At 42.6% G+C, this 21,493-nt stretch overlaps 1 protein-coding gene and 1 long non-coding RNA gene across 8 annotated transcripts; one reads left to right on the top strand and one right to left on the bottom strand.

Annotated features, from left to right (window-relative positions):
• Positions 1 to 54: 54 nt before the first annotated feature.
• TSEN2 (tRNA splicing endonuclease subunit 2) lies at positions 55 to 13,491 on the bottom strand. 7 transcript variants are annotated; one of them, XM_081900946.1, is made up of 13 exons: positions 13,345 to 13,467; positions 11,795 to 11,907; positions 11,293 to 11,514; positions 10,518 to 10,599; positions 9,776 to 9,812; positions 8,391 to 8,844; positions 7,836 to 7,913; positions 6,778 to 6,828; positions 5,324 to 5,462; positions 3,400 to 3,436; positions 2,828 to 2,939; positions 1,333 to 1,422; positions 55 to 165 (listed from the first exon to the last, which is right to left on the bottom strand). In XM_081900946.1, the coding sequence occupies exons 3-13, from the start codon at positions 11,479 to 11,481 to the stop codon at positions 106 to 108; spliced, it is 1,329 nt and encodes a 442-aa protein (XP_081757072.1). In that variant the 5' UTR covers positions 11,482 to 11,514; positions 11,795 to 11,907; positions 13,345 to 13,467; the 3' UTR covers positions 55 to 105. The 7 variants fall into 7 exon arrangements, with proteins under 7 accessions (XP_081757072.1, XP_081757071.1, XP_081757075.1 ...); XM_081900945.1 differs by lacking the exon at positions 11,795 to 11,907 and having other exon boundaries at positions 13,345 to 13,491; XM_081900949.1 differs by lacking the exon at positions 11,795 to 11,907 and having other exon boundaries at positions 11,338 to 11,514; positions 13,345 to 13,491.
• Positions 13,492 to 13,942: 451 nt separating this feature from the next.
• LOC309364268 lies at positions 13,943 to 19,534 on the top strand. Its single transcript, XR_014165795.1, has 3 exons — positions 13,943 to 14,116; positions 17,163 to 17,314; positions 19,447 to 19,534. It is a non-coding gene; the product is annotated as an uncharacterized lncRNA (long non-coding RNA).
• The last annotated feature ends 1,959 nt before the right edge of the window (positions 19,535 to 21,493 follow it).

Below are 21,493 nucleotides of genomic sequence, written 5' to 3'. Positions count from 1 at the left end.
TCTCTGTGTGTGTGTGTGTGTAATGCAACATGCACAGACAGCTCTACAAGAGTAAACATTTGACATTTTATTTACTTTGTTGTCATGTTTCCGCAATCCATTTTATCACAGCTCTTCTTGTTCACTGCGCTCATGGGACGAGACCCAACGGTTTAGAATCAATTCCTAAAAAAAGTCATTGATTATTGACGACTAAAAAGGTATAAATGGAAAAAAGTATGTTCACTGATCTTGTCCCTAGATAACCCTGTATGATTTAACTGTAGCAGAAGTGCTCTTTTGGCTTCCCACTGGGATAAGGCGGCAGCTCAACAACGTACATGGATGTCCACTACAGTAGCACCCCCAGTCCCATTCACCTTGTTTGTCCTTATCCCTCAATCACTCACACACAACCAATGGAAAAACAAATAACTTTGGTCTATATTGTTTTGACACATAAACCTAACTCAAGAAAGGAGATTCTGACTAAATACCAGGAAGACCTTGTGGCGGTAAGAGCTGTTCCATAATGGAACTGACTCCCTCGGAAGGTGGTGGCCTCACGGGTGGTTGTTGAGCAGGGGCTGGGTGGCTATCTGTCATGGAGATTCCTGCATTGCAGGTGTTTGGACTAGAGAACACTCGGGATCCCTCCTAACTCTGCAATTCTATGATTCTATGTCAACACACCTGTTTTCAGTATGCCAAGACCTGAGCCATGTACAATATGATTTTGGTGTTTCATCTGTCTTTCCCATATCAGTGAAAGAGGTGTATTATGTGGCATAGCGGGCTGATGTTCAAGATCCAGGGGCCCGAAGTTCCCTTGGGAGTGTCGGATTAGAAACTTCAAATCCTAGGCATTATGTTGTTCTGTTTTCTAGGATTATGACCACACTAGAGCCTTACTTCTTATTACTACTTTTTCTAAGAGTAATTCACCTGCTACTGAAATGGCATAGAAAGTACATCAATGTAACTAGATGCCTCATTGCTCCTGTAACATCTATAGGAAGGAGCCTTCTAAGTTAGGCAAATGATGTACTTGTATCTCGTTCTGCTCTTTTGAGATATATAAATTAGCCTGAACAATCAATTGCTCAACAATTACTAACAATTCAGGCACAAGCAAAAATATTTTTACTGCATTCCCAGATATTAAGTCTAGGTTCTCAAATCAGATTGCCATGTGTAGTATACCCAGCTCAAGTTACTACATATATATACTGAATTAGGAAAGGTTCAAATATTATAAAATAATTAAAATATGGTCTACATTCTATCCAGAGAACTGGATGCCTTAAGGCAGTCAGTTACTTCAGAAAACAAATCAGAGCAGGACTTGCATACCTGAACTTTAATTCTTTTGAGACATTCTGGTGACATCATTTCTTTTGCAGTCATATCAGGTGGCTGAATCAAATAGCAGAACATGAGTTCCTGGTGGTTAAAAAAAAAATCCATTAAAAACGTACGAAATTCATGTAGTGCCAGATTTGCTCTTTACACCTGTAGTGGTAATTAGGCAAAAAGTGTGCTTCAATGAATATAACGCTGAATGTGGGTCAAGGAGATCTGGGTTCAAATTGTCATCCAACCACAATCACATTGGGTGTGGTCTGCAATTGGATGGCTATGTACGGGTCACTCGCTTGCTCTCCGATTCTAAGACCAGGGTTCATTTGTGGAAAGCTTCAGTGGACACAATTTGTATTCCTACCTACGGCAATTCTTTTTGCTGTATTGGGGGAAGCTCCAAAGAGCCTCAAACTTGAGTTTGTGAAGTGAAATTTCACAAGAAATTGCAGCGATGAGAGACCTGACTCTGTATATATGTGCAACTCTAATCAGAAGTACTAGGCATAAGTACTTTATCTCCAGTTCTTATTACTCTGTTGCATGTTTCCAGAAAAGTACCCTTCCCAGTGTGTATAATGGGGGTTATACCCATTTAAAGAATGCTGTGTAGGACAAAATAAAATGTGTTCTAGATAGATTACTAAAATGTGTAAGGTTTCAGATAAAAAGTTGAGAACTGATAAGCAAGTATTCCAACACATCCCAGCTACTAGATAAGTGTTAAAATGGAAATTTGAATGTGCTTGCCTTGAAATATCTAAAGTACTTCCCTATAAGCTAGAAATTTGAAATTCAGTATGTATGTATACTAACCCTGCAATCTTACTTCCACCTCTCTACTTGGAAATAAGTCCCATTATGTTTTTTGGGCCTTATTTTGAGATAAGTGCACATAGGGCTTAAGTTACCCTGATTACTGGAACTGGGCGTTTCTTCTCTCTTCCCTGAAACTTGGGAGGTTCCCTGAACTGTCTCTTATCAGTGGCTAGCACTGAATAAGAAAAGGTGCAGATGGCCCAGAATGTAAGAGTTCCCCATACAAATACAGTCGTACCTTGGTTTTCGAACAGCTTAGTTCTCGAATGTTTTGGCTCCCAAACGCTGCGAACCTGGAAGTGACTGTTCCGGTTTGCGAACTATTTTTGGAAACTGAACGTCCAGATTCCTGCAGCCAATCAGAAGCTGCACTTTGGTTTCCAAACCTTTTGGTAGTTGAATGGACTTCCAGAACCAATTCCTTTCGACTTCCAAGGTACGACTATACTTGAAGCGGCTTCGGGGACTCTAAGAAACACAGCTGAACCCAGGATAGGTCACAGGCATGGAGGATCAATCAAATCAAACCGCAATTGATCAGTATCTCATTTATGGTTATAACTGACAACTTCACATTATCTCTTTTTGTGCCCCCACCGTAGCACCTTTCCTTTGCTCCACAAGGCTTTTCCTTGTCGCTTTGAAATGCTTAGTTGAGTCTATGTGTTACCTTGGAAACATTTGCTGTAGTTCTGTTCAACCCAGACAAAGACTTCCAGCTGAAAGGTCTGTGTGGTGACCCTTCAAAGTCACTGTTAACTAATTCCACAATGACAGAGTAACTGGAAGACAAAGCAAAGTGAAACTTTTTTAGGATGCTGGGGTGAAACTGGCATTTAAAAACTAGGTACAGTCTACTAGTCCTCAGCTAAAATTCACTTAAGAGTTGAAGCTTCACTTTAGCAGAGTGAACAAAAAGAGCAACAAGTGTATTTCTCATACTTTTAGAGTGTACCATTTAGCAAAAGATACAGCCACCTTGCAGGCTATTTTGTCTAGCCCTCCATCCAGTTACCCAAACTCAAAGCGCCTTCCCAGAGTCACTCTGTTAGATATCTTATCAATCCACTAAGGAAAACTTGTACTCAAACTTGCTTTGTACCCCAGAGTGCTTATTAAAAATGTCAATCTCCTGTCCCTTCCCAATGCAATCATGTTTCCTTCAGTGCTAATGATGCAGGAATTAAGCATAACACTTAAGCATATCTGTCTGTCTATAATATCCAAATCTGAATGCTATACCTGGCATGGTAAAAAGGAGGACCTTTTCGATACAACACTGCAATGGGAAGAAAAGAAACAAAACAAGCGCTTACTAGAAATAATCATGCTTTCTTCATTTTGAATCATGTTAATGTAGGACACGTGGTTTTCCCATTACTCAGCTTTGAAAATCTAAACCATAATATAATAGGATCAGGGTTGTTTGTTTTTATTCTAACTGCAGTTGGGAGCTGAAGCTGATCACAATAAATAAAAATCCTAATCAGGTAACTGGGAATAAAGATATTTTAACTACTTGTACAGGGCCACCTTCAGGGGAAAAAACCCCACACATGTCACTCCAAGTCAACTAGCAAACATAAAACATAAGGATCTAAAAACAGCCACAGAGTGATCTATTCAAAGAGAGATGGGTTAAATCCAGCCTCCGGCTGCTCCCTTGCTTGCCAACAATCTTACCAAGGTTGCACCTGCTCCTAGATGAGGTTCTCAGTCTAGGAAAACACATGCAGAGGAGGTCACAGCTGCATGAACAGCATTTGGGGACGTAATGTGCAGAGCTATTTACTCAAGAGAGCTGCCAATTCTTTAAGCAGAGGCTTGACAACCATATGTCAGGAGTGCTCTGATGGTGTTTCCTGCTTGGCAGGGGGTTGGACTCGATGGCCCTTGTGGTCTCTTCCAACTCTATGATTCTATGGTCCTGGGAACCAAAGCATACTGGCTCCACTCAAAAGACTGAATGTGGACCAAGAGGAATCTGGAGCAGTAACTAATGCACCACAGTTGATGCTGCCAAGGGATTACCATAGTAATTAACAGCAGGTTGGTCCCCCAGACTAAAAGAGAAGTGAAACATTCTTTTATTGGGAAAACTAATTGCTTAAAATGTTGCATTATTTTATCATCATTTGCGTTCAGAGAAGAACAGTGATGTAATTAATCTTCTTGCATGCTCAGGCAAGCAAATACCTTGCTGGGTCTGTTCCTCTTAGAAAGGAGGTGGTGAGGGTAGGTTATGGGAGGTAAATCCCCACCAGGTAAATGGCTGGGGTCTCACTCCCCATGCTCATAGGCCTGAAGGGCAACTGGAAGAGATGAACTGAGGAAAGACTGTAAAGAGCTCTGTATATTAAATGTGCTCCACAAGACAATAAACACCCCCAGGAGATTACCAGACTCTTCCTTGCCTATGGTAAAAAGCTTTCCCCTCCTACAGATGACAGCAGGCCATCAATTAAACATTTCTTTGAAAAAAATACTGCTGTGTGCACATCTATTATTCAAACGAGGCAACAAAGAATGGGAACACCAAGACATTAGCGCTCAAGATTCAAGGAAGCTACAGTCAAATGAATGGGCAGCACATTTGCACAAACGAACCAGACAATGAGCAATAGCCTATTTAAGCTGGGGAGCAGGCTGACAAAAAATAACTTTCTGCACTGTGAGACGATTAGCTGAGCCAATCCCCCACTCCACAAAACTCCACCAGCTTTCATCATTGCAATATCCATTTCATCACACAGTTCCAGTGTGTAGCCTCTCTTACGTTCTGCAATCTGCACTAACCATATTTGGTCCAGTGGTCTTTGTTATCAAGTAACAGGGGAAACAATAGATCATGTGGAGGGGGAATGTGAAAGTACCTGCCCACCCCTCTTTCCAGCACACTTTCTTGCTTCTGCACATCACTATGAGGATGGCACAGATGAATTATAGCCTGCATGTCTAACATCAAACGCATGCAGGTCAAAATTGGTCCCCAGGTCTTACCTGGGAATTGACTGCAGCATCCCCGACGTACAGCCTGTGCTTGCAGGCCATGAGTTGGGAAACCTCTCCCTGTGTAAATGGGAGGGCACAGTGCATCACCACTGGATCCGCATTGTGTGCACCAGCCTCTACTGCAAACTATAATCAATGAAAGGAAAATACTCACAGAGGTCGGTCCCATATTTCAGGCCAACTTTAGGGACCCATCCTTTACTACGGAAGTAGTGATATGCCATGTATGTAGCCTTAAATTTGGGTTGTGCTTCGCTAAAAACTTCCCATAGCTTCAGAATAGATAAAGGTGCCTAAAAACACAACCAGATGCTTTCCTATAATTACAGTGTACAAAAGCAACCTACTATTATCGGCAGCTAAGTCAACAATCTTAGCCACTTCTAGAGCAGCGTATTTTATCTTTTATTCAAGTTGGGAGAAGGCACAAAGAGAACAGAAGCCAAATGTGAAGTTTGTCATGCAAGTCTAAGCATAAATGTCATCTAGCTTTTGAACTGCGGTGTAGCTAAAGCTATTAAAAATAGGTTCCAGGGCATCTAGTCTAGGGAACTCAGCAGTCAGAAATGGAACACCAAACGGTATACTCAACTACACAATGCAGAAAAAGTTTAGGATAAAGCTTTATTCTCATCACATTATACAAAATCCTGATCTCTGTTATACCCATTTAAGCCCCCTAAAATGAATGGAACTTACAAGCCAATGCTATGCATGTTCACAGGGAATTAAAACCCACAGAGTTCAAAGGGCATACGCAACTAATGCAGAATTGTAACCAAAGACTGTCTACCTTTATGCAGAGAACATAAGATTATACGAGAAGGAAAAATTACCCATGGTGCAAGTTGCCTTGGAAACTATTACAAAGTGTTTGTTGTTTTATGCTAACAAGCAACACATGCAACAGGTTAACTCACACACAGCTTACTACGACAGACTAAAGGCACCTAATTGGATCTGACCACCAGTTGGATCTAGCCAGGAGTCAACTTTTATTGCCAAGGAATCCACCAGGTACTTTGTCTCCCCTATGGAATATCTAACTAAACTTGAAGTCCCTAAACACCTCAGCTGTCATTGAAGGTCGATACAGGAAGACTAACTACCCGGGAGACAATGTCCCTGTGACTCGGGACAAATAGAAATGGTAGAGCATGTCCTTCTCCAGTGCCTGTATTACAGAGACATTTGTATTAGCCTGATTTCCCCACTACTTCATAAGTACCCAGGGCGCACAGGGCAATTCTATACCTCCCTGCTGCTCTCAGATACCAATCCTGCTTCAACATAGTGTTGCTAGATTCTGCACAGCAGTGCTCAAAATTCATCGGATGACCTGTACCACAAACCAGATTTAAGGAACATATCAGAGTGCTCCATGAATTAATAGTTAAAGTCTTTTATAAATCAGCCTTTTATGCTCTTCCACACCTGTCCAATCCTCCTATCCCTTCTTTTAGCTTCTTTTATATTCACCTTCTGTTTTAATACCTTTTAGCTTTCCAAAATGCTTTTCAGATTTCAAATGACTGTATCCCACCCTTTTATGCTGGTCTATGACCGTAATAAAGATTTGTATTGTACTGACTAAAGGCACCATCTTACCTCATTGTAATAAATACTTAAACATCCCAGAGCATAGACCAAGAAAAAGGCCTAAAAAACAACAACAGTAATTAGAATTATTTTGTGTATGTTATGTTATATACATTATTACAGAGTAGTGGCACCAACATGTTTTGCATATCAAGGGTAGGATGGTGGGAAGGGAAGTGGGAAAAGTCAAACAATGCATTTGCTCACGCAATCATACTTTTCGTCAAATAATAGGAGCCAAGTTCTCATCAGTACAAACAGGATTGCTGAATCCTCAAATAATAATAATAAAAGTCCTCGCATTTACATCCGAGGTTGAAGTCATTTACATGATTGCTTCTAAGCAGACAAACAAAAGATTTTGCTGCAATCCATCTACCCAATGAGCACAATCCTTCAAGAGTTTATTCTAAGTAAATTCCAGGAACTGAGCAAGAGCAACAAGATTATTCAGGATCTTTCGAGAGAGGGAAAACCCTTCACTAGAATATGACTTTCATTCTTCGTGTTGTCAATTCTAACAACAGAAGGGAGAAGAGCTTAGCCTTGGGATGGAAGCAGTCCTTAAAAGAAAGAAAAATCACCACCAGGAAGTGTGTACATTAGTGCTAGATAAGAGGAGTGGACTGCTGAAGAAAGGGGGGGGGATATGGCAGGCAACAAGTTTTCCTAAATGAAAGGAGAGGTACAAATGATCATTTGTGCAGTGAGGAGGGACTTGGGCAGTGACGTCCTAAGGAGCATCAAGGAATGCCTGGGACTCTGGAGGAGTCAAAAAGGACCTGCAACAGCCATAGCAGCTATCACAATTTATCAGAATTATAAGCCATATTAAATATGAATCCAAGTGGAAACAAGTGGTGGGCAATATCATGTGGCTGCTCTAGTGACCAGTAGTACAAATGCACCTGGAAAGGCCAATCATATCAGGATTCGGCAAGACTGAATTTGTAATTTTTCCTCTTCCAAAATTTATCCACACTTTCTTAAAAACAAAAACCATGCAAATACCAAAGTTATATATTTACATTGGCAAATTACTAAGTATGACAGTCTTCCAAACTTACCTCTTCTAGACTGAGTTGCAAATATTCTAAGATCCTAAATGGATTCCTTCTGCACACTAACCTTTCTTTTTTGACTAACTGCAAGAAAAGTAGCAAACAAAAGTTACAAAGACGCAGCCACAACTCTAAGCTATTTACCTAGCTGAGAGCCTGCCAGCAAGATACTTCATATTCCTTTTCTCCCATAAAATCTCCTTCTGACATGCTTCTTCATTCCTGAAAAAATTTCTCTCTCTGCTTAGCACACCTCATTTGATGGCATTGGCTTATCTTCTCCCATGTCCCAATGTGCCGTGGGCAGGAGAACCTTAGAACTGAAATTCCAAGATTCACAAGTTGCTTTTCAAACTGACTTGCCATTACTGCATAAATGCCATAATGGCTTTCAAATGACACTTTGCTGATGCAGATCAGCTGAATGATTTCTTTCAGCAGATGACACCTATTGCCTTTTTCAAATATATGTCGCTGAAAAGGCAAAATGTTATTTTAATAATTTGTTAACAAAAGTTAACAGCAATGGGCTAATTTGTGAACTTACATGTGGTTTCTTACCTCTTTTTTCAGACATAAATTTGATTCTTCTTCTTCTTCTTCTTCTTCTTCAACAACTAACACAAACTCATTATTATTGTCTTGATTAATACAATCTTCTGGCTTGCAGATGTGATGCACACTGACTGAACACAGTTTTGCCAAGTGTCTTTCAACTAAAGCTTTAGATCCTGTTACATCTGATTCATTAGAGTCATTCTCGGCTGGTCGGTCAAAAAATGGATCACCTTCCAGGCCAGCTACTTTATCCCCATTTGTTTCAGAAGAAGTCACTACATGCTTTGACTCATCCTCAGCTGTCTCCATCTTGATGGTCTCCTCAGCCTCACTATTTTGCTCAACTTCTCTCAGATTAATGGGCTGCGTATAATTCAGAATGGTTGCATCAACTGTGAAGTCATCCAGTCCTTGCTCCCGCATGAGGCTTTTAGCCCATTCTACATGACGCTGGTATCTGGAATAAAAAAAGATTTGAAGCTTATTAATTATATCTCAAATTTATTTGTATGTTTTGCAGGCAAGATTATTTATTTATTTTTAACTTTGCCTCCCATTTCTCGCTTTTGGAATGCTAGTACTTAAATCAGGGGTTACCAATCTTTCCGAGGCCTGCGGACACACTTGCAAATGGGAGAAACTGTTTTTAGCACCACATAAGACATCCTGCAACCAAGCACACACCAGGACCTTTTCTGTTGGCTACACAATAATGATTCTTTTGCGCTTAATTTCAGCAGGGGGAGGGGCCCCTACATGTGTCAGGAAAGCCCCCTGCAGGCCCATGTGCACCCTCAAGCACCACATTAGCCACCCCTAATAAACTTCAATTTCACAATTGATTATTATTATAATTATTAAGTTTGTATACTGCCCTATGCCCCATAGATCTCAGGGCAGTTCACAGCACAGAACCAGTGTGGTGTAGTGGTTAAGAGCGGTAGTCTCGTAATCTGGGGAACCGGGTTCGCGTCTCCGCTCCTCCACATGCAGCTGCTGGGTGACCTTGGGCTGGTCAAACTTCTTTGAGGTCTCTCAGCCCCACTCACCTCACAGAGTGTTTGTTGTGGGCGAGGAAGGGAAAGGAGATTGTTGGCCACTTTGAGACTCCTTTGGGTAGTGATAAAGCGGGATATCAAATCCAATATAGAAAACACAAAGTACATAACAAAAATAGAAACAAAAACAACCCAATAACACCCCCTCCCTTCCACAACAGATTTAAAAGGGCATCGGATGTCAATCAGCCAAAGGCCTGGTTAAAGAGGAACATCTTCGCTTGGCACCCAAAGGTGTATAATGAAGGTGCCAGTCGAACCTCCCTGGTACCAAGGAACTGCACTTCAAGCTTCACACACAGAAAAAAAGGGGGGGAGAGCTGCCCTTACTTTTTCGATGAGATTATCGGCATGTTTAACCCGACATCTGCAATAAAAGCAGAATTGTTAGCTATTGATTCCGCACAAATATTCAAAGTATTGGAAAGTTAACACTCAGGGCAACCCAAACCCCGGCTGGGAGCAGCAAAGTGGACTGGATCAGCAGATCTACCTCCACATTCAAAGTCCTGCTGCTTTCTGGGCAGAAGGCTGAAAGGAGATTTCCCCTTTTTTTGTGCGGCAGCTCCAGGCTGGCATAGACAAGGTAACTAAGAATGGGACCCCTTAGGGAATCCATGCAACTTTGGATCTAAAGCTGTTAGCCCTGGTAGCTTTCCATTCACTAGGGTGGAACTTGGGTAGCCGTTGTGGCACAGCCTCGCTCCCTGCCCCATCAGCAGCGCTTATCTCCACTAGTGGAAGTGATGGAGAGACATCTATGGGCCATTTTTTCTCCCCTGTTCCCCCCACCTCCCCAAGCTATCTACGTGGAAAGGGGGAATAGCATTGTACTGAGAGTTTGGATTTTGCTTCAAATAATGCATTCATACTAAAATACCTGCAGAAAAATATATCTGTCTTCCTGGCCACCCTCTCTGCATAAGAGGAATCCAAACAACATTTGCTGCAATATTGTGTCTGCAAATGCTGTTTTCCAGGCCCTTAAGGGTTTAAGGACCAAAAATTGAGCCAATCAAAAGAGTTCATTATGCACACTTTATGCCTTTAATTCAATTTCAGACTAACTTACCTTGCCACTTAGCAACCAACATAGGATCTGAAATGTTGTATTCTGGCCGACTTCTGGAAAGAATACCTTTCCCAAAAAATCCCTAGAAAAATGAGACACCTGTGTTACCAACAGTTCCACAGTTGTGCATTTGATATTCTTTGCGTTATTGATCACACACACTGTCGTATCTTTTTAAACTAGAAAGCTTCCAGCATATATGAAAGTCAGTCAATAAACACAAGCTCTCTGAGCGCAGTTACTCGGATGCTGAAGACAAGTTATCTTCTATGTAGTGTGGAGAAAGTGGATTAGGAAAAGGTTTTCTCCGCCTCTCATAACAGGAACTTGTGGACTTCCAATGAAGCTGAGTGTTGGAAGATTCAGGACAGGCAAAATACCGTAAATAGGCATATAGTGCTTAAAAGCTATTGAATTCATTCCCACAAAATGTATTGAGGGCCACCAGCAGGGATGGCTTTAAAAGAGAAGGACACACTAGTGAGTTTCTATGAAACACACAATAGTATAGTGCTCATGAAGATAAACCTTATTTTGCTGTTGATGCCTTCTCAACCATTCCAGATAGAAATACAGGCCCCATGTGATTATTTGACTGATTTGCCCCTCCCCACCTCACACCTTCACACATACGCAGTATTTTAACTAGACTGACAATTATTTGGTTCAGAATATTAATTACATTTTTAAAAATCCATTGTGTTGGCAACTAAGGTGAATCTTTTCAATGTCAGAAGTGTCATGCATTAGACAGATAAACAAAAGTCAAGAATACCATACTATATAGGTGTTCTATATCTTCAGGATTCTTCACAATTACATTGTTATTTATAATTTCAGCCTGGCATATTTGGAAATCTCTTCCGTAAACCCCTTCTTCGGTGGAAGAAATAGGAAATGGAGAATTATATGATTCATATACTCTTCTCTTCCTTCTTGGGGGATGGAAAATTGCTTCTGCCATTTTGTATTATCCTTCTACTTTAACAACAGTCATCTAGGACAAAGAACAGAAAGGGAAGAAAAACTTGTGAAATATTTTTTAAAGTCAGACACCTATTAGGTATGCTTGATGAACCATTAAAGTAACATTCTTTCCCTTGAATTAGTCAGAACAATTGATTTCAGGACACTAACTCAAACTCTTTCTGGAAATATATATACTCATGCCTTGATTCTCAAACATACACAGTAACTCATGGGATTCATGGTTTTAATATTCCTGCAGAAACAGTCTCTTCCCATCTGTTATTCCAGATTAACGCAAGACAATTTACTGGGGTTACTTCTTGGTGAACAGTGAGATAGTACCTGGCCTTGTAAACTATTCACCTTGGGTTACACAGGCCAAAAAGGCTTAACACATTGGAAGACTCTAAGAGAAGGAATACTGAAAGGGTAGAATATGACAGTAGTACCGGTATTTTATCAGGAACTCAAAGTGCTAAAACCAAACAAAATTGCAACACACGTATTCGGGAAAGACTCCAGGAGTGTTTGCACTCTCTTCTGTACCAAGTGTCTTAACTCATTTTCTTGAGCTTTCTTTGTGTATTCATTTAGTTGTTTTAAAACACTGAAAAATATTTTCCGGCATGGGGTACCTTGATAGTTCTTCTCAACAGGGACTGGCAGTCCCCAAAAGTGATGGTAGTTTAAGCTCCATCTCCTGCCTTGCCTTTACCCAAACCCACAAAAAGATGTTATCACACAAAGAGAGCTTTTGGGTAAAGTACATTTTGGCATGCTGCATAAAGAATTACTGTCTTCCATTATTTTCCCCTCCCTGAATAATTAGTAGGAGACACACTTCTTTGGGTGCCAGTGCCTCCACCATCACCAATTGGGGCATGACTGACCTGCCTTTTTGTGGTGGTGCCTTTATATTATATCATAATTAATAATAATAATAAAAATAAAAAAATTATATAATTCTCTCCCAAGAGAGACCCACTCCACTGAAATTTTTAGAGATGTTGAAGACTTATCTGGCTCTGCTATATTTCTGAGATTGGCCAACTCTGAGTTTTTATTGTGCTAATTTAGTTCAAAAACTGTGCAGAAATTTAAAATACGTTATTTGTTCTCTTGATGGTTTCAGTTACCTTGTAAATCACCCAGAGAGGCTTTTATTAAAGTGGGAAAGTGGCATGCATGCTGAGCACCTGCTCAGCAAAAAAATGCCTCCTCTAAAGTATACAATAAAAATTACCAGCAAAAGAAAGCAGTGGCCCCTTTCGACTTGGGGAGAGAGAGAGAGAGAAAAAGAGAGGACATAGAAGGATCCCAGGATGTTTGAGTCCCTCTCTCCCATTCCTGAGGATAAAAGGCAAAGAGGGACACTGTACACTAGGGACACCCTCCTGGTACAAGCACACCCAGCGAGAGGGCTCTGGAAGCGGGAGGGTTTGTGTAGTTTGTGTAGAAGGGACCCCGTGGCTCATCTAGTCCGAGCCCCTGCAATGCAGGAATTTCAACCATATCATAATGACTCTCTGCACATTCACAGCTCCTTTCCCTTAACTGCGGCATTCCCCCCCCCCCAAAAAAGAGGGGCAGTTCTGCCTAGCCCCCTTGCTGCACTGGGGTGGGAGGCTTTCCACCATGAAGGCTTGAGGGTCTCCCCCCCCCCCCACTTTTTACAGCCTTTTCAAACAAAGTGGGTGTGAAGCGGATGGATGCACAGCCAAGCCCCAGTTCTGCCGCGCGACTAAGAGACAAATAAATGGGAGGGAGAAAAAGCTCTTGTCAGCTCCCGGCACAAAGCTCGGAGTTAACTGGCTGGCTGGCTCTTCTTCCCTCTTGCCAAGAAGGTTAACAAAAGCACCTCTCTGGCCACTAGCAGCGAACTGAACCCGAGCAGCGGAAAGGATGCAAGCGGCTCTTCCCCCGCCGCACATGCAGAAAGGGCTCCTTCGCCTCCGAAGGAGGAAAGGCCTCTTGCTTCCAAAGAGGCAAAAATAAAACGAAGCGTGTCATGGAACCATCACTTCCGGTTCTTACTCGCGTCCTCCATGTGTGAAGCTAGAGTAGAAGAGGAGCAGCCTTAAATTCAGACTTTCAAGTAAAATGGCCATCATCATGCTTATCTAGGCAGTGCTGCTCACTGAGTGAGGATCTCTCTTTAGCTGTTTCTCCCAAAGTCCTACCCTAGCAAGGAAGCCTCTAACGTTCAGGGTGTCGTTCTTCGGTTCTTGCACTAATCCCAGCTATCGTTTCCCCGCATATGGCAGACTCTTCACGCTGCGATTGGGAACCGGAGGTCTATATAAAGGAACGTCGTAACGTTGGCTCGTTGCGCTGTGGCAATAGGGCGAATCGAAAACTACGCAACCAATCGGCAAAGCGTAAGGAGGGCGGGGGTGGGGGAAAGAAAACGCATGCGCTGTGTAATCTTTCTACCTTGGTGCTGGGAATAATGTTAAGAAATCGGAACTCCTCCCCCTGCCCTGGTCGGAAGTTGATTCCCAAGCGCTTGGGCGGGGGGCACCCTGGAAAGGGCCACTCACTTGGTGGCTGAAGGCTGTAGGCTGCAACCCCAGCGCTTATTCACCTGAGAATAAGTCCCCGTTGAAGAGAGTGGGGTTTGCGCCTGAGAAGTGTGGGATTCTGTTGTAGATTTTTCCAAAGTGCCCCAGACTATGCCAATCCTGGACACGCCTCCTGTGTGGGCTTTGCTCCTGCATGAATGTAGATAGGATAGCGCAGGGGTCAGCAAACTTTTTCCAGCAGGGGCCTGGTCCATTGTCTCTCAGACTTTGTGGGCGGCCGGACTACATTTTGAAAAAAAATGAACAAATTCTTTTGCCCCACAAATAACCCAGAGATGCATTTTAAATAAAAGCACACATTCTATAAAACACGCTGATTCCTGGACTGTCCGTGGGCTGGATTTCAAAGGTGATTGGGCCGGATCGAGCCCCTGGGCCTTAGGTTGCCTACCCATGGGATAGTGTGTCTGCTCTCAAGTACTGGGTGTATAAGAATGGCAGCATCAGTGTTCATGCTCCTCTTCTTTCCCCGCTTCCTCTTGTTCCGTGGCAGAAGTGGCAGACCTTGCTTTTGAAAGGTGGCAGTTAAGTTTAAGAATCCTCCATTTCCCAAGGGAGTTCCCTCTTCTTTCTCCACATCAACCTGTTCAACCATGTCGGTTAAGGAACAATGTGCCCTGTAGGGCAAAATGAGTGCTGGTTGAAAGGTATTTGAAAAACAAAACCAGCACTTCTGACATTTGCTTATTGGAGGAGTCTGCTTTTCGGCATAGGCTGCTGTCTGAATTCTTTGGCAACTGACAGGCCTTATGAGGAGCGCTTGAAGGAGCTAGGTATGTTTAGTCTGGAAAAGAGGAGAGTGAGAGGAGATATGATAGCCATCTTCACATATCTTAAGGGCTGTCACACAGAAGAGGGAGCATGCTTGTTTTCTCCTGCTCTGGAGGGTAGGACTTGAACCAATGGCTTCAAGTTACAAGAAAGGAGAATCCAACTAAACATCCGGAAAAACTTTCTGAAAGTAAGAGCTGTTCAGCAGTGGAACAGACTCCCATGAGACGTGGTGGACTCTCCTTCCTTGGAGGTTTTAAAGCAGAGGTTGGATGGCCACCTGTCATGGATGCTTTAGCTGAGATTCCTGCATTGCAGGGGCTTGGACTAGATGACCATTGAGGTCCCTTCCAGCTCTTAAGATTCTATGACAAGATAGGACTTTCCTATTGGTTATAGTATTACTGCTTGATAAACTTAATCTTATATATATATATTTAAAGTAGCATTTTATTGATTTCCCAAAAATAATAAAAACAACAACAATACAAAAGCAAACAAAATTGACTTCCCTCTAATCCCTTCCTTGGTTCTATTATTTATCAGCATACTGGATGTCCGTTGTTAAATTTTAACCTATTAAAATCCCTATTATCCATTCATAACAAAATTACAAGTGATCTTAAAACCCTGCTAATGTGTACATTGCTTCTGTAAATATGCAATAAACATCTTCCATTCTTCCTTAAATTAGTTGTCATCTCTTCCTCTTAGTTTCATAGTCAATTCCGCTTGATAAACTTTCTCATCCCCCTGCTCCAACCATAGAGATCTAGATATTGTTGATGATATGTAACTCCACTATCCCTACCATTTTAAAGCTAATTTTTGAGGGGAGCTTTTTTATTTTTTTAAACAGCATATCTGGTCACATCCACACCACATATTTAAAGCACCCAGCTTCCCCAAAATAATCATGGGAACTGTATTGTTGGGGGGATGGAATAGGCTGCATGCCCGAGGCCCTTCTAATTCCTGGATCCAACAAGGATTCAATTGCTCGAATAGCCCGACAAACTTCTTAGTAATGGCTCACGTGTAGGTCATTAAGATAGCAAAGGAAGTGGCTATGTGCCAGAAAGGAAATGGTTGGATTCTGCCCCCTTAACTGTCTGTTAGTTAGAAATACAAAAGCCAGAGTTGTGTGTGAGAGCTAGAAGCAGGCTGGGCAGCTGAGAGCCACATCCATGCCTGATTCTGTAATCCAAGATTTGGGTATAGGAGAAACACAACCTCCTTGGAATGTTAATGTTGTGAGCCCCTCCACCATAGGCTCAGGTTGTATATAGGTGTAAATAAACCATATATCCTAAAGCAGTGTTTCCCAACCTTTTTTGGGCAAAGGCACACTTGTTTCATGAAAAAAATCTCGAGGCACACCACCATTACAGCCCCGTGACGTCAGCGCGCAGCGTCACGCCGGGAGGGACGCACAAAAGTGTAAGTTTCAATTTTCCCCCCCTCCCCCTTGCCTTCCTTCTGTGCCAACCGCCAAAAAGCCAAGAAAAAAGCCAAGACTTTAGGGTAGCAGGTCGACACGGAAGAAGCTCCTACCTAAGGACAGGTGCGACGGCCGTGTCCTCTTCTGCCACACTTGGCAGCCCTGCCTCACGGTCGTGACTCCCACCCTGATTTCTCCCCGCAGGTCGAGCGGCACAGGCAGCCCAATGTGTCCAGCCCAGACATAAGCCCCGCTTCCCCACTCTAGATCCTGAATGCGACCAAGTGCTCTGGACTCCCGAGCAGGGTGGGAAAGAGGACTCGCATCTGGTAGCCTCCGGGCTCCTCGCCTGCTCGAGGGATGGCATTGCAGGCAAGCTGCCGGCCGTCGCCATCGCCGCCCCCTCATGCGAGTGGACCTGCCCGGAGTGGTGGGCCGGGGGAGGCTCGCTCTCTGTGGGGATGTGGCCCGCACGCGCGGCCCCGCTTCCTCCTGCCCAGGGCTGAGCTCCTTACCCGCAATCTCGGTCTCGTGCACGCGGATCCCACTTATTCCGAAGCTCGCGCCACTAGCCGGGGCTCTCACACCGTGCCAGGGCGAGGCGGCGCGGCCCACTGACGTCATCGCGGCTCGCCGCCACCCTCGACTTCCCTGTTCCCTCCCCTCCCTCGGGTCGCCGTGGTTACCGAGGACTGCAAGCTGCTCGGGCGAGCGTGGGGCATTAAGTGGGAGAAGTAAAATTAAAATTAAAACTCGCCTGAAGGCCGCCTCTCCGGATATCTTTCAAATTTTTTAATTTTTCCCGCGGCACACCAGGCAACGTCTCGTTGGTTGGGAAACACTGTCCTAAAGATCACAGTCTCCACTGTCCCTCATTCAAAGGAAACCAAACCCTGGATCATTAACTGGAACTCCTAGAATCTTGCACTGCTTGGAGATTGGGATGACATGCAACAGTAATTTACCGGTACCTCTCACAGACCTTCAGTTCCCACCATCTTTAATAAACTACAGTTCCCAGGATTATTTGGGAGGTAAGCCATGTACTTTAATTGGGAAAGGCGTACGGCAAGGCTGTATATTGTCTCCCTGCTTATTTAACTTATATGCAGAATTCATCATGCTGGGCTGGGCTGGATGAATCCCAAACTGGAATTAAGATTGCCGGAAGAAATATCAACAACCTCAGATATGCAGATGACACAACCTTGATGGCAGAAAGTGAGGAGGAATTAAAGAACCTTTTAATGAGGGTGAAAGAGGAGAGCGCAAAATATGGTCTGAAGCTCAACATCAAAAAAACAAAGATCATGGCCCCTGGGCCCATCACCTCCTGGCAAATAGAAGGGGAAGAAATGGAGGCAGTGAGAGATTTTACTTTCTTGGGCTCCATGATCACTGCAGATGGTGACAACAGTCATGAAATTAAAAGACGTTTGCTCCTTGGGAGAAAGGCGATGGCAAACCTAGACAGCATCTTAAAAAGCAGAGACATCACCTTGCCAACAAAGGTCCGTATAGTTAAATCCATGGTTTTCCCAGTAGTGATGTATGGAAGTGAGAGCTGGACCATAAAGAAGGCTGATTGCCAAAGAGTTGATGCTTTTGAATTATGGTGCTGGAGGAGACTCCCATGGACTGCAAGAAGATCAAACGCATCCATTCTTAAGGAAATTAGCCCTGAGTGCTAACTGGAAGGACAGATAGTGAAGCTGAGGCTCCAATACTTTGGCCACCTCATGAGAAGAGAAGACTCCCTGGAAAAGACCCTGATGTTGGGAAAGATTGAGGGCACAAGGAGAAGGGGACGACAGAGGACGAGATGGTTGGACAGTGTTCTCGAAGCTACAAACATGAGTCTGACCAAACTGCAGGAGGCAGTGGAAGACAGGAGTTCCTGCCATGCTCTGGTCCATGGGGTCACGAAGAGTCGGACACAACAAAACGACTAAACAACAACAACAACATTTTCAGAGAATGGGATAATCATTCTGAATAGGTGTCAGGATTGCTGTCCTACAGGTCAGAGCTACCCTTCTCCCTATTGTTGAAATGCCTTGGAAAATGATAAGCTGGAGTTGTTTTAGGTACAGTAAGTTTAGCAATTTAATCGGATTTTGTAAGTGCTAAAATGTTAAGTGCCCATTTGTTGCTGGAAATAGACATGTGTCAACAAATTCAGTTAGGCTAACAGCAGTTCACTGACCTCTATGCCATGAGTTTGCTTCCTTCCAAAGTAATAAAAGCCATTGTCAAGGGTAATTACATTCCCCTGCAGAACTGTCAGTGGCAGAAGGCATAAAATATGAATTTACTTATCCAGGTCAGATTTGACAATAGTTTAGCTTCACCATAGTTTTACTGCAGTGGGCTTTAGAAATATATGCACTGAATTGGACTGATAATGAGAATAGGTTGTTTTTAACTGAAACAGTGGACAAAACATGTCAACAACTACGTGTCTAAATAGCTTATGGGAATGAAAATGTTTTAAGCAGGTGCCAAAAACAGTACAGCAAAGGAGCATAGCTAATGTGTAGATTCTATACCTTATGTGTAGTTTATATGCCAAAATATCTCACCCCATAACTCTACAGAGTCCTCAGGAAGGCTTATAACATTGCACAATAATTTCAACAGTCACAAAACAAACTCAAAAAAATTTGAATCATAATTTGAGCAGCATATAAAATGGCCTCAATTATTGAAATTTAAACTGGTTCACTGTCTCCTCCCCCAAAATTTCTGATGGAATAAAAAAGTTTTATCAGTTTTCTAAAAGCAGTGTTGGAGCTAGTCTACCAGGCATCCCTGGAACAGAGTTCCTACAATCACCTGGAGCAAAGTTGTCAAGGGCTGTACTGTTTTATTTTTGTTAGCCACCCTGAGCCCGGCTTTGGCTGGGGAGGGCGGGATATAAATAAAATTTATTATTATTATTATTATTATTATTATTATTATTATTATTAATGGTTAAAACCAGCACTTTGAATTATGCCTACAACTGAACTGGGAGCTGCTGCTGTTATTTCAGCACAGCCTTGTCCTGTGATTGGTTAGCTGCTGCTAATAAATGGGTGTCTGCATTTGGCATTGAATCTCTCTTTGCATATCTCTGAGATAAGTATTAAAAATAATAATTCTGCAGCATTGATCTGTTTTGCAGGGCGGTTCTTAAATGGTACAATACTTTCTGTCCTTCAAGCAATGCTATGATAACCACCACACCCTGCTTATCCACTGAGCCAATGAGGAGAAAACAAGCAAAGACTCCCAGCAGCAAATCAATTCTCAATATTAATACGTTGCATGTTGAAAGAAGACTGCAATAATAGGTGGAGCCACTAGATGTCCACATTTTAGCAAATTTTGTTAGAAGCCTCTGAATTAAGACTGCATTTTCCTGCAGAGCCATTCCAACGTTTTATAGCCTGTTGAAAATGTCAACACAAGGTGAGGCACGCCAAGTTATTTATTAATGAATGGCATTAAATATCACACAAAACTCCAGGAATAGCCTCAGTCTGATTACACTTGTAAAACCAGCAACATCAAAGGAATGTTTGATTCTTGGGACAGGTCCGCACTAGACTTTAACTGCAGGCCAGTGTCATTTTGAAGTCATGTACCCAACCTACTGTGTCTCAGTTGTGACACCCTTCTGCTGCCTGGTATAATCCTCACTTGGAACATATGGAAGCAGCGTAGCCCATTGTTATGATGCTACAAATTGCAGCAGAGTGAGGAGGGGGGAAGGTCCTCCTTTGCACTTTCTCATTGCAGAAATATGGGAATCTGACATTGTCACTTTTGCCCTTGATCCTTTTCTTCCCTCCAACCTCTTCAAAAGGACAGGCGTTCAGAATTTATGACCAATTGATAGAATCATAGAATCATAGAGTTGGAAGAGACCACAAGGGCCATCGAGTCCAACCCCCTGCCAAGCAGGAAACACCATCAGAGCACTCCTGACATATGGTTGTCAAGCCTCTGCTTAAAGACCTCCAAAGAAGGAGACTCCACCACACTCCTTGGTAGCAAATTCCACTGTCAAACTGATATGTGATTAATAGCCCCCAAAACTTGTGTGCCTAACCATCTTCACTCATTTCATTAAAAAAAGGTGCAAGAAAGCCATTATTTGTGGCAATTTCAGACAAATGGATGGTAATGCAGTCCCCGCTGTGTGATTGATACATGCCAGGATCTCCGACTGCATTACCGTTAGCTGCATGGGCTGGAGGTTGCAAATTTGGCGAGACTGAGAAACCTGAAATACATAGCACTGGCTTTTCTAAAAGGCTGCATGTGATCTAAATCTGCCCTTGGAGCTCACCCATTTGCAGAAGGTTGCCTCCAGACAGCCATTATTTTGTGGAAGGGATTCAATTACATAGTGAAAAATTTAGGTTTATGCAATTAACGTGGATTAAAGGGTAGGAAAGTAATGGGGAAATGCATTAAAAAGTGTGGCTAAAATGACTGAAGACCTACAACCACCAAACAAGCAAATCAGGATAGCATACGTACCTCCCCATAAACAAATCAGAATGAATGTTCAAAGTTTATGGGGAGGTACGTATGCTATCCTGATTTGCTTGTTTGGTAAGCAAGTCTGGAGGAGCCCTGACAGTTGTATTTGATAAAAGTCTGGAGGAGCCCTGACAGTTGTATTTGATAAATAGTCCTTGAGCAGATTTTTCACCAACTCTACGATTCTATAAAATCTATGAAACTGGAAGAATGGTTCATTTGCTTTAGAACAAAACTTCACAGAAACATTTTCAGTAAGACGATGAGATTCCTGTTACCTTAGCTCTGAACCAAACCTGGTGAATGGGCTAGAACTGAAACATTTAGGAGTTAGGATGGAGACTTACGGTACTTGAGAGTCAATAAAGGATCAGAATAGAATAAAAAGTTGATTTAAGAAATGGAAATATAAATTTCTGGCATCAGTTCAGCATTGGCAGAAAAGCTCTTCAAGTTGCATTCCTTTTACCTCAGAATAAAATTGGCCTCTGGTCTTTTCTTTTCTGCAGGAATTTTAAAAACAATGCATGGACCTGATTCAGCAAGGTACAGCAATCAAATAAATGTTTTAATGGGCCTTTCTTTTAATAGATCCATTGTCTACAGTGTTATGAATCTGGCACATGCTTAAGATTCATGTTGACCTGGTGCCTGTTTATTGTCTGAAATGTACAAAAAAT

This window comes from Podarcis melisellensis (genome assembly GCF_964234715.1).
Source record: "Podarcis melisellensis genome assembly, chromosome: 2".
Classification (NCBI taxonomy): domain Eukaryota; kingdom Metazoa; phylum Chordata; class Lepidosauria; order Squamata; family Lacertidae; genus Podarcis; species Podarcis melisellensis.
This window is presented reverse-complemented; position numbering and strand designations above follow the sequence as displayed.